This window comes from Phalacrocorax aristotelis, chromosome 1 (genome assembly GCF_949628215.1).
Source record: "Phalacrocorax aristotelis chromosome 1, bGulAri2.1, whole genome shotgun sequence".
NCBI lineage: Eukaryota > Metazoa > Chordata > Aves > Suliformes > Phalacrocoracidae > Phalacrocorax > Phalacrocorax aristotelis.
In genome coordinates this window covers 14,619,720-14,632,183 of record NC_134276.1, presented here as the reverse complement: position 1 = coordinate 14,632,183, position 12,464 = coordinate 14,619,720, and the positions used below count along the sequence as shown (strand labels likewise).

The 12,464-nt window shown below is 37.1% G+C and overlaps 1 protein-coding gene across 2 annotated transcripts in view; it reads right to left on the bottom strand.

Moving 5' to 3' along the window:
• The window catches only part of CNTN5 (contactin 5), a 673,925-nt gene that overhangs the window by 244,326 nt on the left and 417,135 nt on the right, over positions 1-12,464 (bottom strand). For both annotated transcript variants that reach the window (XM_075081792.1, XM_075081802.1), the window contains one exon: positions 7,492-7,710. In XM_075081792.1, the coding sequence (XP_074937893.1) occupies positions 7,492-7,710 (219 nt within the window). The remainder of the gene's footprint in view (positions 1-7,491; positions 7,711-12,464) is intronic.

The window sequence follows — 12,464 nt, the reverse complement described above, 5'->3', positions numbered from 1 at the left end:
CCCTGTCCTGGCGTAGCAGCTACAGGCCAAGGGAGGCTCCTCGCACTACCTGAAGTGACACTGCAGAGCCTGTTTCCAGACACCTGAGCCCTGCTCATCCACGTGTGAGCTATTGCTCATGCATAGTGACAATTTTCCTTATTGTCTTTATTTCCTTATATTTAATTTAGATATCTTTGTATATGTGTATATATATGCTATATATATACACATATTTTTATACACACTTACATGTTCTGATCCCTTCAGGGGATCAGTTTATGTGCAAAAGCGTCAGATTTACTTGCACCCATGTTTTAAAAAACAGTGACCCATGCTCTTAAACAGGACAGTCCTTTGTAAGTTTTTTCTTTCTAAATTAAACAAGAGTGTAAAAAGAGATTAATATTTAACATACATATTAAGCATATGCATATTTCAGTTGGCTATTTTAATTCCTCAGGGGAATTTTTCTGTTTCTCACACAGGCTTTTAGTAAAACAGCCAGTTTTCTTTATCTAAGTGCTGTGAGACTGGTGATTTATTACAGAGAGGCACATATGTCTTGGGATTACAGGATGCATTGCATTCAAACAATGTAACAGCTAGTTTGTGGTCTCTTTACAAATTTTAAGTTCCCATTTTCAGTCTAGGCAATTAAATGCACTAAGCACTCTCATTAGGATTTACTATTTGAGCTGGTATTGCCGAGAAAGGCAAGGATATGGAAAACATTCAAAATATTAGTAAAATCCCTCTTTCTATGTTCTTGAGTATAGTTGAGAGCATTACTCAAATATACTTTGAATTCCAAGGTTCTCCTTGCAGCACATTTTCACTTACAAAATATGGGAGTGTATGACTTCTTAGTAAAAAGTATTTTAATCCTCACGGGAACAGAAACTGGAATCTGTGTACCCTGCACCTCAGGCAGTAGCCAAAATGTGGTTCCACTCTCTTACATAAAGAGACACTTTCATTCTCTCCCTCAATTACCGATGAAAAAAAAATCAGATCTTTAATTCTTTAATTCTTCTTGCTGAGCAATGCAAATACCATGAGAAGGAACTGCAGATGAGAATAAAGTTTCCTTTACTTTCAATTCTGAAGTAACTGAAACAGTGTCATTCCTTAGCACTCAGCTTTCTTGCCACCATCCTTGATATAATTCCACGTCAATAAATACACCGTGAAAAAGAATGAATTCCTCCAACCCTGGGAACAGAGAGTTGGACAGGAAGGAAATATGACTGTGTGCAAAGACTTGCATTGAAGCTGCATTGGCAATATTATTTTTAGTGTCTGATAATTCTGTGTGCCATGCTTTAAAAAATAAAAGAAATAATGTTCTTTTAAATTTTTTCTTAAATAATATTTTTAAAATATAATTGTCTGCAGAAGGAGAAGTTGTAGCAAATTCTACACTGCACTAATCACTTGCATCAATTATAATTAGTGTAGTTTGACCACTGTCTGCAATGCTAAGTACCATTAAAGCTGTATGACTGGCATAGTCTTCTTGGTGCCACCTTCTCAGTCAGAGGTACTGGTGGGAGGAAACAGCTCTTTTTCACTCTGGTATTTTTCACCCAGCAGACAAAGTATCTGAGGGGATATGCTCAGGCAGCATGTGAATATGGGGGAAGGAGGTATTCCTTCAGGTCTTCTCCTTTCATCTGCTCATCTCCCTGTAGGAGCACATTTTTTGCTGTAGGTGATACTGGTGGGTGGCTTTGCTAATACCCCTAAAGGTGGGCTAGAGAGATCTTCAGACAAATCATTTGTTTTCAGCTGTTATTCTGACACATTGACAAAATTTGTCCAAATGACAGTTGGAAAATAGGTATTGGCAATTCTCCTTTGAAAGCAGAGTAACTCAGCAAAAGTTAAACAACACAAGTTTTTACAGGATCAGGAAAACAATGTTTACTTTTCTCTTGACATTTTTTTACCCATCTTTCAAAGGCCTGCTGAACCCTTGTGGACGTGGAAGAGTTTTCTAAAGAAAAGCTACAAGATACTGTAAAATGACAGAACTTTTAAAGCAGCCTGAAAGGAGGGTGTCACTAACAGATCTTCCATCCTATAATACACATTGGACTCTGTATACAGACCCTACCCAGAAGAGTGCTTACTTCACATATTATGGACCAAACCATATCTCAATGATCTGTCATTTCTGGGTATTAATAAGTTCAGAATGCACTAAGAATCACAGAATCACAGAATCACAGGTTGGAAGGGACCTCAGGGATCATCTAGTCCAACCTCTCTAGGAAGAGCACAGTCTAGACAAGATGGCCCAGCACTCTGTCCAGACAACTCTTGAAGGTGTCCAACGTGGCCGAGTCAACCACTTCCCTGGGGAGATTATTCCAATGGGTGACTCTTCCCGCTGTGAAAAATTTCCCTCTGGTGTCCAATCAGAATGTCCCCAACAGCAATTTGTGTCCATTCCCCCTTGTCCTCTCCATGTGACTCCATGTAAAAAGGGAGCCTCCATCTTCTTTGTAACTACCCCTTAAGGACTGGTACATGGTGATGAGATCCCCTCTGAGCTTCCTTTTCTCAAGGCGGAACAAACCCTGTTCTCCCAGCCTATCCTCATATGGCAGCTTCCCAGTCCTCTGATCATCTTGGTGGCCCTTCTCTGGACCCTTTCCAGCCTGTCCACATCCTTTTTGTATAGAGGGGACCAGAACTGTACACAGTACTCCAGGTGTGGCCTGACAAGCGCTGAGTAGAGTGGGATGATGACTTCTTTCTCTCTGTTGGTGATGCCCTTTTTGATGCAACCCAGCATCCTGTTGGCCTTCTTGGCCGCAGCAGCACCCTGTTTGCTCATACTGAGCTTCCTGTCCACCAGCACCCCCAGGTCCCTTTCCACAGAGCTGCTCTCCAGCCAGGTGGATCCCAGCCTGTGCTGCACTCCTGGATTATGTTTTCCCAGGTGCATGACCTTACACTTGTCTTTGTTGAACTTCATAAGGTTCTTGTTGGCCCACTCTTCCAGCCTATCCAGACCTCCCTGCAGAGCAGCTCTCCTTTCTGGAGTGTCTACTTCCCCACTCAACTTGGTGTCATCTGCAAACCTCATCAGGCTACACTTGTTCCCATTATCGAGATCATGAAGACAGCAGGAGCTACCGATAAGGCTATATCTGTTGCTGAAAAGTGCATATCACCAGCATTTATTAAAATAAAACAAAGGTGTTTCGTTTCAAATTGGTCCTATAAAATGAAATACACTTTTTAGTAAAGGTGGATCAGGTTTTAGTGCTACTCATTATCAACTAGATTTTGCATTTCTTTCTTTCTTGGTTTCTTTTCATTTTGCACTTTTTGTAAGTACTTGAGGTGATGACTTTAAAGGATCTTCTGATTAACCTTTTTTACCATGGAAACAGTTTAACTTGGTCAGTATATTCAGAAAACATTGTAGATGTATGAAGAATAATTCTGCTTTCAAAGAAAACATTGCTTTCCTCAACTAAACGCTAGAAACCCTCTTTTTTTCAGTGTAAACACTGAAAAATTTCACTGCTATTATCGATTTTACAAGTCGGTTTTATAATATAACCTTTCACTTAACACCTAAGAAATAAAGAATGACTACCCATTTTAATATCCCCATAATCTGTCAAAATATAAAATTTATTTTAATATAATGAAAAAGAAAAAACCCACTAATTCATCACAGCAAAATATATTCCAGTGATTAAATTTACAGTAATTATTTTGAATATATAAAGACACAACCATATACATATATGTATGTATGCATATTCATACACACATGGGTTTATAAAATACATTTAATCTTAAAACTATATTTCAGCTAACAAAAGTCAAGAGACTTTGAGGAGACTTTCCTTTTGACAGGTAAGTTCAGGCTGATGCACATGCGCTGAGGTATGTATTCTAGTATGCTGCATGTTGGAATAGTGTAAAGTACATGCAGGACTGAGTTTACACTACAAAGGAGGTAAAATTATTTTCTCATATTTTCAGATTCATCTTTTCTGAAGCAGATGTGTTTATTTGCTTATTAGGAAAGATAGGACAAGTTTTTCCTGTTGCTTGAAAATGCTTTCTCTGTTCTGTGGCCTGAAACAAACATATCTGGTCTAAACTTAGTTTATGCTATCTAAACAGCATGCCACATTAATCAATATTGCCCAATACATTTTAGCAATGAAAAAATTTTAGTAGTTTGTGTCTTTAATTCAGACTGGTAAATGTTGAATCCAGCAGATGTTATGGAATCAGGAGTTCTCATTCAACAAAAACTAGATTTGGATCTTGCAGATCTTGGGGTTCATTGATTCAACACTTTCAATTGTGAACTGGACCCAGTTCTTTATTTTCTTCTAAAAGATTTCAAACCAAAGATGGAAGGATAAAAACAGCCTTTATTCAAGGTTAAGTTCAATTATTTTTACTGCAGCATTTCCAAAAGCTTTTGGAACAGTAAGAAAGTATAAGAGTGTGTGGTTTTGTGATTCTTCTAGAGTGATTCATGAATAATTCACCTTTTGCACATCCTTTAGCTGTGACTTTACACATTGATACGTAACTTGAAGAGGACTGTATTGCCTTAACTGCATGTTTACGCTAAGTAATTCCATATAGTTTAAATTCAGCAGTAAGCTACAGCACAGTTCTTTTGAGATATCAGGAAACACATGCTGAACTGAGAGTGCAAATTAAATGGCATAAAGTCAGTATAAGAGGATCTTTATTGGAAGCCACATCAGACCTCTGAGCACCTGTGCTGGGAAATCAATTAAGAAGTCAGTTGAGAACCTGTATACTTAGGCAGCTAATAATTTTTGTTTTTTTCTTATAGCAAACCTGGATCCTGAGTGTATGCCGTATATTAGATGTTTGAATTATGCAAGTGCGCAATCGTAATAACATAAAATATTTCCCTCCTTTTATTAATGTCCTTTCACTTGTAGCAGTGGTCACTCATGAACACACATGAGCACAGAATGCTGTAGCATTTCCTCATTTAGGAGGCCTTGGCTAATAAATACAATCGCTTAACTCTATCACTTATCACATTCTAGTTGTACAAAGATAATGAAAATATCTTTCCATTAAGAGCTTTAAAAACTGGAAAAAAAAAACGAACAGCAAAAACCTTGAGGCCAAATGAAAGTCAAGAATTTTACCAATTTAACTAAGTGGAATGCCAGATGATTGAGATAGTGAGCTTATTTCTGGTTTCTAAATATCAAAGATATGATCTCAAACATAAAGTTATTAACAGAACTGAGAGAGGTTTAGAAAATAAGTTGCATTCAGCTGCCATAGCGGATGTGTTCTTGCCCTCTTGGATGATGCAGAATATTCTACCTGGTCTCCTGCCACAGAGTCCTGAATAGTATGAAGCCAGAAGTATGCTGGTCTTTTCTAAGTCCTGTTTCATATCTGTGCTTGTGCCATGCTGGTGCTTCAGATAATGAAGGGCTTTTAAAATATTGCTCAGGTGCCTCAGATTGACCTCTTTCTGCAACTATCTACACAGCTGGATGTCAAAGACCTGTAAGTGGTGGAGTAACTCTCCTTGGATGGTTTTATGCAGTCTTTGGAAGAAAGAGTTAAAATCCTTGTCTTCTGAGTCAAGTGCTCTGTTCATTGTGGCTTATGATTTATGGCTGTTTTGAAATTTTGTCTCCAGTCAGTGGTTCTTCACTTACTGCTGCAAAACAGAAGCAGCTCAACTTCAGAGTTGGAATCTGGCCCTGATGCTTTGAGAAGACTTATGATTGCTGACCTGTATCAGGTATGATCTCAGCATATGTCCTGGAAATGCCAAGGATTTAGGTGGTGGAATGCTTACCCTGGGAATGCCCATCCCATATCTCATTTTCTTAGAATGAGACAGGCATAAAATTTTCTCAGCCCTCTCAAAGTGAGGATTTAAGCATAACAGTCAAACTCCACATCAAATTAAAACACAGTAAGCTGCTTTTTAGCCAGCTGTTTTGTTTTCTTTTCCCCCAAGAAAACACAACGCAAAAATCAGGCTCAATCATGGAGAAGATGCTTTATAGTTCCAGCTTGTCCTATATTATTCATAGTCTGTATTCTTTTGCCTTGCCGCTACCAATCTCTTCTTCTTCAGTCTCTAGGCCTCTAGTCTTCTCCTAAATCATCATTCATGCTGTTGAAGACCAGGGTAATACACCCTGGTTCTAATCCTGGACATTGATTTTCACCTGCACGTATCAGGTTGTCTGGGAGGACTTATCAGTGTCTGGCACATGGGCAATAACTGACTTTAGTCTAGTCATCACTTACAAAGAATATTGCAGAGGAGGGACAAATATAGAAACCAGCCCCAGTTCCGGAAATGCTATCAAACAGAATTTTTCTGCTTGCATGATTCAAATTGTTTGTGTTCTAGATCAACCTTAATTCAGGGAACATATTTATGCTTGTATATAAGCCATTTCTGTTCACCAAAACACTTGCATACATTAGCTTTCAATAAATGCAAGGTATTTTCCAGGAGAAAAAAAAAAAGGCTACTGAGAGGAGAAGTAATCCTGTAATCACAGTCATTATACTGCATGAATGTTATTGAGCTCTCAGGTATTAATCACAATTCTTTCCTCTGTTACTTCCTTAGACTATTATGTTTAAATTTCCCCTAACCTCTTCCTCCCTTCCTCTCCTTCCTTCCTGCCTTCCTCCTTTTCTTTGTTTCTGTTTTCCTTTCTACCTTTCTTTGAACATAACTCAGATAAATATTATCACTAAAGAAATAGTATCAGAAACATGTCTCCTTTAAACATAACCAAATATAAGAAAAATGCATACTGTTACTATGAATTATTGCATTTAAAGGGAAATGACACCATATCACACCAGCATGTCTATCCATGCATGCATACGTACATGCATGACAGAGTTGGCTATACAGAGTAGGTGATCTACAGAATCATAGAATCATTAAGGTTGGGAAAGACCCCTAAGATCATCAAGTCCAACCATCAACCCAACATCACCATGCCTTCTAAACCATGTCCTGAAGTGCCACATCTACACTTTTTTTTGAACGCAAGCATTCAGAGAAAAAGTAGCTTTATAACATTTACTATTCAGTTTAATTTACATTACTATCATTCATGATCAATTTAGAAAAACTCCAAAGAGAAAAAATATATCTAAAAGAGGAACTGACATTTTACTGCTTTGCTTTTCAAATAAACAGACATTAGTTGAGTAGATGAAATTGTGCAGTAATGTAAACCATTAGTTTGCTATTTTCATGTAGCAAAAACTGTATAAAACTATTCTGCATAGGGATCTTTAAGAAAGAATGTTTTAACTGGTGACTTGAAGGCTAATCTGAAGAATCTAAAAGGAAAGAGGCCCATTTCTACGTTGCGATGTTTAATACAATTCAAAATTATGTCTGAGAAATACTGGAGTAAGCTGATAAAAATACACTGCTTTTGAAAAATGTTTCAAAGATTCACAGAGGGAAACTAGACTTACCATCATGTTTGAAGGTCTCTGAAAAGTGGTAGACGTTCGTTGGGGAGTGATAATGTTGTGCAGCTCCTCTCCAGCCTGGTGAAGATACACTTCCTAATGAAGGACTGCTTAATCGTGGTCTATTCTTTGAATTAAATGAGGCTAAAGATGAACTACCAGATTTGATTCTTAGGATAGCAGCATATGAAGTGGGGAGACCAGGAACAGCTTCTGAATATTCTGAAAAAAAAACAAGAAGTGAACACTGAATAAAGACAAAATCTGTCAATTTTCAAAAGAATTTTTAGTTATGCAGTGGAAAGGTTGAAAAGTTTTATCTGTAAAAAGAGTGTCAGAGATGCCCTGGACTCCACAAGGGACTTAGCTTCTAGACAGAACTGGGTAGCAGCATATAGCTCTAAGACAGAAAATTCCCCTGCAGTTTCAACACAATATAAAAATCAGGTGGTTATTAAATTTCTTACTTACAGTAATATGAGTTTTCAATATTTAAAATTCTATTTTTATGACCCTAAGTCACAGTACAAAAATTGTCTGCCAAGCCACCTTCTTTCCTTCACAGTCTTACATTACTTTGTGTATGCAGTGCAGAAACACAGGTTGAAGCTAAATATGCTCCTCATTTCAATGCTACTCTGCAAATCAAATGAGCTAGCTAAAAAGCCCAAGAGCCTACATATGCACAAATATCTCTCCCCAAAACAAGCACAAGCCAAAGTCACCTCCTTTTCTGTCTTTGCAACTCCCCTTTTTTACCTTTTCTGCCTGTACTTAAAATTTCAGTGTCTATAAATAAAAAATATCGCCCAAGTTTTTGGTCCCTGTATAATGCCAATATAAGAGAAATAAATAAATAAAGATATCACTCAGGAGCTGCAAAGAAGGTGAGAAGAACATTTAAAAATACATTGATTATATGAGCAAAGGGAGCCAGACTGCGTGTCAAGTACCTATGAAGGAACTGATTTTTTAGGGAACAGTGAAGTGGCCGGCAGAAAAAAAAGATCATTGTTCTGTCCTCTCTGAAGATAAATATTTATAAATTGGACATTCTTCACATTGGCATAACATGAACAGTGAAAACCTATGAGCGTTCAAAAGCTTTGAATAGTGGCACACTCAGTTGAAATAAAATCTCTTTAAAATACTAGGCCATGGTCTTGCTGGAGAGCTTTTGGAAGAATATTCTAAGCATGAATATAGTTTGGACTATTTTATATTTCAAATGGTTTAAAAATAGAGAAATATGCATTTTACTTTACGAAGATTGTGACAGTGAACACTTAGAGTCTTTCCGGTTTAGGAAAAGGTCATTTCAGAACAGTGTTTTTTGTCTCTGATCAGGTGTTAAAAATGCACCTCTTTTACCTTTTAGAAGAATCTGGAATTTGGCAAAAGCAGATGACCAGTATTTTAAAATACACAGATATATAGAGATTATTTGATGATGCAGTATCTCATTTAAAATTTGGATTTAAATACAAATTTTGGCAATCAGATGGGAACGGCACAAGTAAGGAGAGCTCTGCTTTAGGTTGTTTTTCATCCTGATCTCACAAACCGTCTACTTTATAATGTTCATCATGCTGTGTTGTATATCTTATGCATAATATCATCTTTCCTGGCTCACGAAGAAAGGGGAAATAGAACATCATCATGATAAGTTAAAATGTATGAAAATATATCTTATAGGACTTCATGAAACATTATAATTTAAATATAAATGTGATTTCACAACAATCATCTTTGATTGTCTTTCAATACATTCCTTCAATGTTTTGTGATATTGAAGTGTATCAGTTCTTTCAAAATAAAATGTTTCCATAAGGGGAAAGTAAAGTAAAATCTTTCCAATTCCAGGGGAATACTGAAAAAAAATCTTTAAAATTTCATATTAGAATCTATCCCCATTAAAATAACTTATTTTCTTTCTGATTCCTCTGAGGTCAGAATCTCAAGGTCATTGAGGTTTCTTGAAGAAATGTTTATATTTTTTAGTTATTTTGGTCTCACCAAATGCTAATTTATCTTTTGAACAAAAATATTTTTGGCCTTACAAATATAAATAATTTCAGATAAATCAGCTGCAGTAGAAATGTCCATGTTTAAACTTACCACATGAAATACTTAAAACAGAATGGACATCTTCCTCATGAGCAGAGAAGGAAGATGTTCTCTGGGGAATATGGACATGAAGGAAAGGGATGAAATTCTCTCTAACACAGTCTACATAAGAGGATGGAAATGCTCAGTTGTGAACATAGCAGTTCTGGTGGCAGAATAGCTAATTAGTTGTACTGTAAGTGGGCACTGGGCACTGTGGAGCTTCTCAGCTCCTCACAGCTCAGATCCTCAGATATCCCCAGGGGTGCTGATACCCTTCCTGGAAATGCTGCAGAAAATCTAGAAATGGGCAGATTGGGATGCAGTCCTTTTTTTTTTTTTTTTTTTTTTTTTTTGCATGGAGCTGGGGTGTGGCCAGATTGTATCTGGTAAAAAGGATGCAAAGCACCATGCAAAGGACTCTACCTTTGAAAAGACAACAGACCTCTCCATCTTTTAAATACACCCATATCCTTCTGCTTGTAACACAAGGTGAACAAATGAACTGTAATCAACATGAGATGGACAAGGAAGCAGGAAGAAAATGCTAAATTAAAAAGTGTGGTGTCACAGAGCTAATCCCGTGTAAATTTTATACATAAGTAAACTATTATATAATTCTGACAGCAATGAATATGCTGTTTTACAAGATCCATTTCTACAGCTTTAAAAAAAAGAATGGAAACAGTGGTGATTGCTATTGGGAAGACATTCCTCCAGTGGGCACACAGACATAGAAGAAATACACACTGGAAGGAATTTTACTTTATAATAAAGAAAATGCAGACCTGCCTTTGGTCCAAACTTTACAACACAGTATAATAAACCTTAATAAGATTTCCAGAGGAAACATGATTGCAATCACATATATAGCGAATGTACTGTTCCTTGAGTATTTTCTGCAGATACAGGCAGTTTTCTATTTTCAGCATGGTGTTTTAGCTCTATGCTCTTTGCCTTATGGCCAAGGACATGGATTTGGGAAAACTTTAGGTCAGTACTTTTTCAGCAAATTCTTTGTGTGACTGAAATATGGTATTATTAGGCTATTAAATGTACTATATGACATACATATATCAGCAGTAAAACTCTAATGTCTGAAGACTTTTTAAACTATGTAATCCATTTGTTGACAACAGAAGATAAATGATGTTCCTGAGTATATCAGCTATTCTAGCTTGAGAAGATTAAAATAATTATTCTTATGTCATTTCACTGGGAAAATTAGGAAACAGTTGTCTTTGATGGGTAGACAGAAAGGCTTCCTGCGCAAGGTAGAGAGTCTGAGCTGTATATTGCTTCTTTTGCAAAGAAATGGAGATTAGCAATCAAAAATTAAATACTAATACTATTAATCCTGATTCTTAAACAGACAATTTACTATAGTTTCTACATTCCTATTGCCCTGTACTCTCTGCTTGGAAAGTGGGTGGAGCAAGCACACAACTCTGCATGTTTCTACATAAACATACTATACTATAATTCTGCCTTTGTTTTTCAATATTAAATATTTCAGTTCAGTGACATACAGAGAACAAAATGCAGCTAAGCCCCTGCTCCTCTAGCAAGTCTGCCACTTAGCTCTTCTTGCTGTGTCTCTCATTCTCTGCCATCTCCATCTGCTTCTATAAAAGTCTCTCAGATGGTCGTCTTCACAGGGGAGGAACATCCTTCTACCAGGTTCTGCCAGATCTATCACCCATCAAACAAATTAAGGCAAATAAGTAACCTTCCTCGCTGCTTCCCAGGCACACAGGAGAAACAAAAATTAGTAGGCATATATAAAGTTATAAGCAAACACTTCAAAAATTGTATGCTCTATTACACTTCATTCATTTACCACCAGCCCAAGTTGCAGATTATACGCACATGGGAGAGCAAAATAACCATTATCCTTTCAAAATTGGACTATTAAATACTTTTTCTTTTTACTCTGTTTAATTGGAAGGGCATGCCAACTTATGAGATGACGCAGACTACGGTTCCTAGTAAGCCTGAGCTAACAAGTACTCCTGTCATAAATTAGTTTGGGATCAGACTTTACGTCATTAGGATGAGTGCCTGGAACAGCTTTGAGACAGAGGAATGCATCTGGAGAGGAAGGAGGTTTGAGCAGGTGCAGGAGCCAGACAAATGTGGAGGGCTAAGCAGTAAATGGGACTAGAAAAGGCAGAAAGTACAACAGCGAGACTTGCTCCAGGGTGCCTAAGTTTTGCCAAAATATCATGTTGCTAAGCTTTAAAAGTAAATAGAAGCCATCCTGAAATCTCCAGTGGTATGCAGCCTCCCTTTCTGCAGAAGTTTAAATTAAAGTGCAGCTTTTGCTAATGTAATATTTCTTTTTTTAAGGCATTGTCTCTCCTGTTTCTTTGCATACATTAACATAATAAGCTACTCCAGTAAATAGAATTCAACAACCCTGAAACAGTTTTGACAACTTCTTTTTGCTGAAATAGTATGTGAAGGCAGCTTCATGAAATGAACTTGTTCTGTGTTGCCTCATGAAGTAAAGAAGACTGTAATTATTTTCCCACTTAAAAAGAAAAAAATATTTTAAAATTCTTTGTTATATAGTTGAATGGGGAACACTTGTTTTGCAGTTGTAAATCCAGGGTTTGAAAGAACAAAAGAATCAATGTGATCTCAGGTGGCATGAATGTAAAGTACATGGGAAGAAAGAGAAGGAAAGGATACAAAAATCACTCCACACAGTGAAAAGGTCCTGCAGTAATGGCAGTATTACGCAAGCTGGTTTCTGACCTTTCATGGTATAATTGTCTTATTTGGCTGGGATTAGTGATCAGTGTGAATTTTCATCCTGACTCTGGTTTCTCTGTCACGCTCATGGGGATGCTGTATCTGAGTAAAGT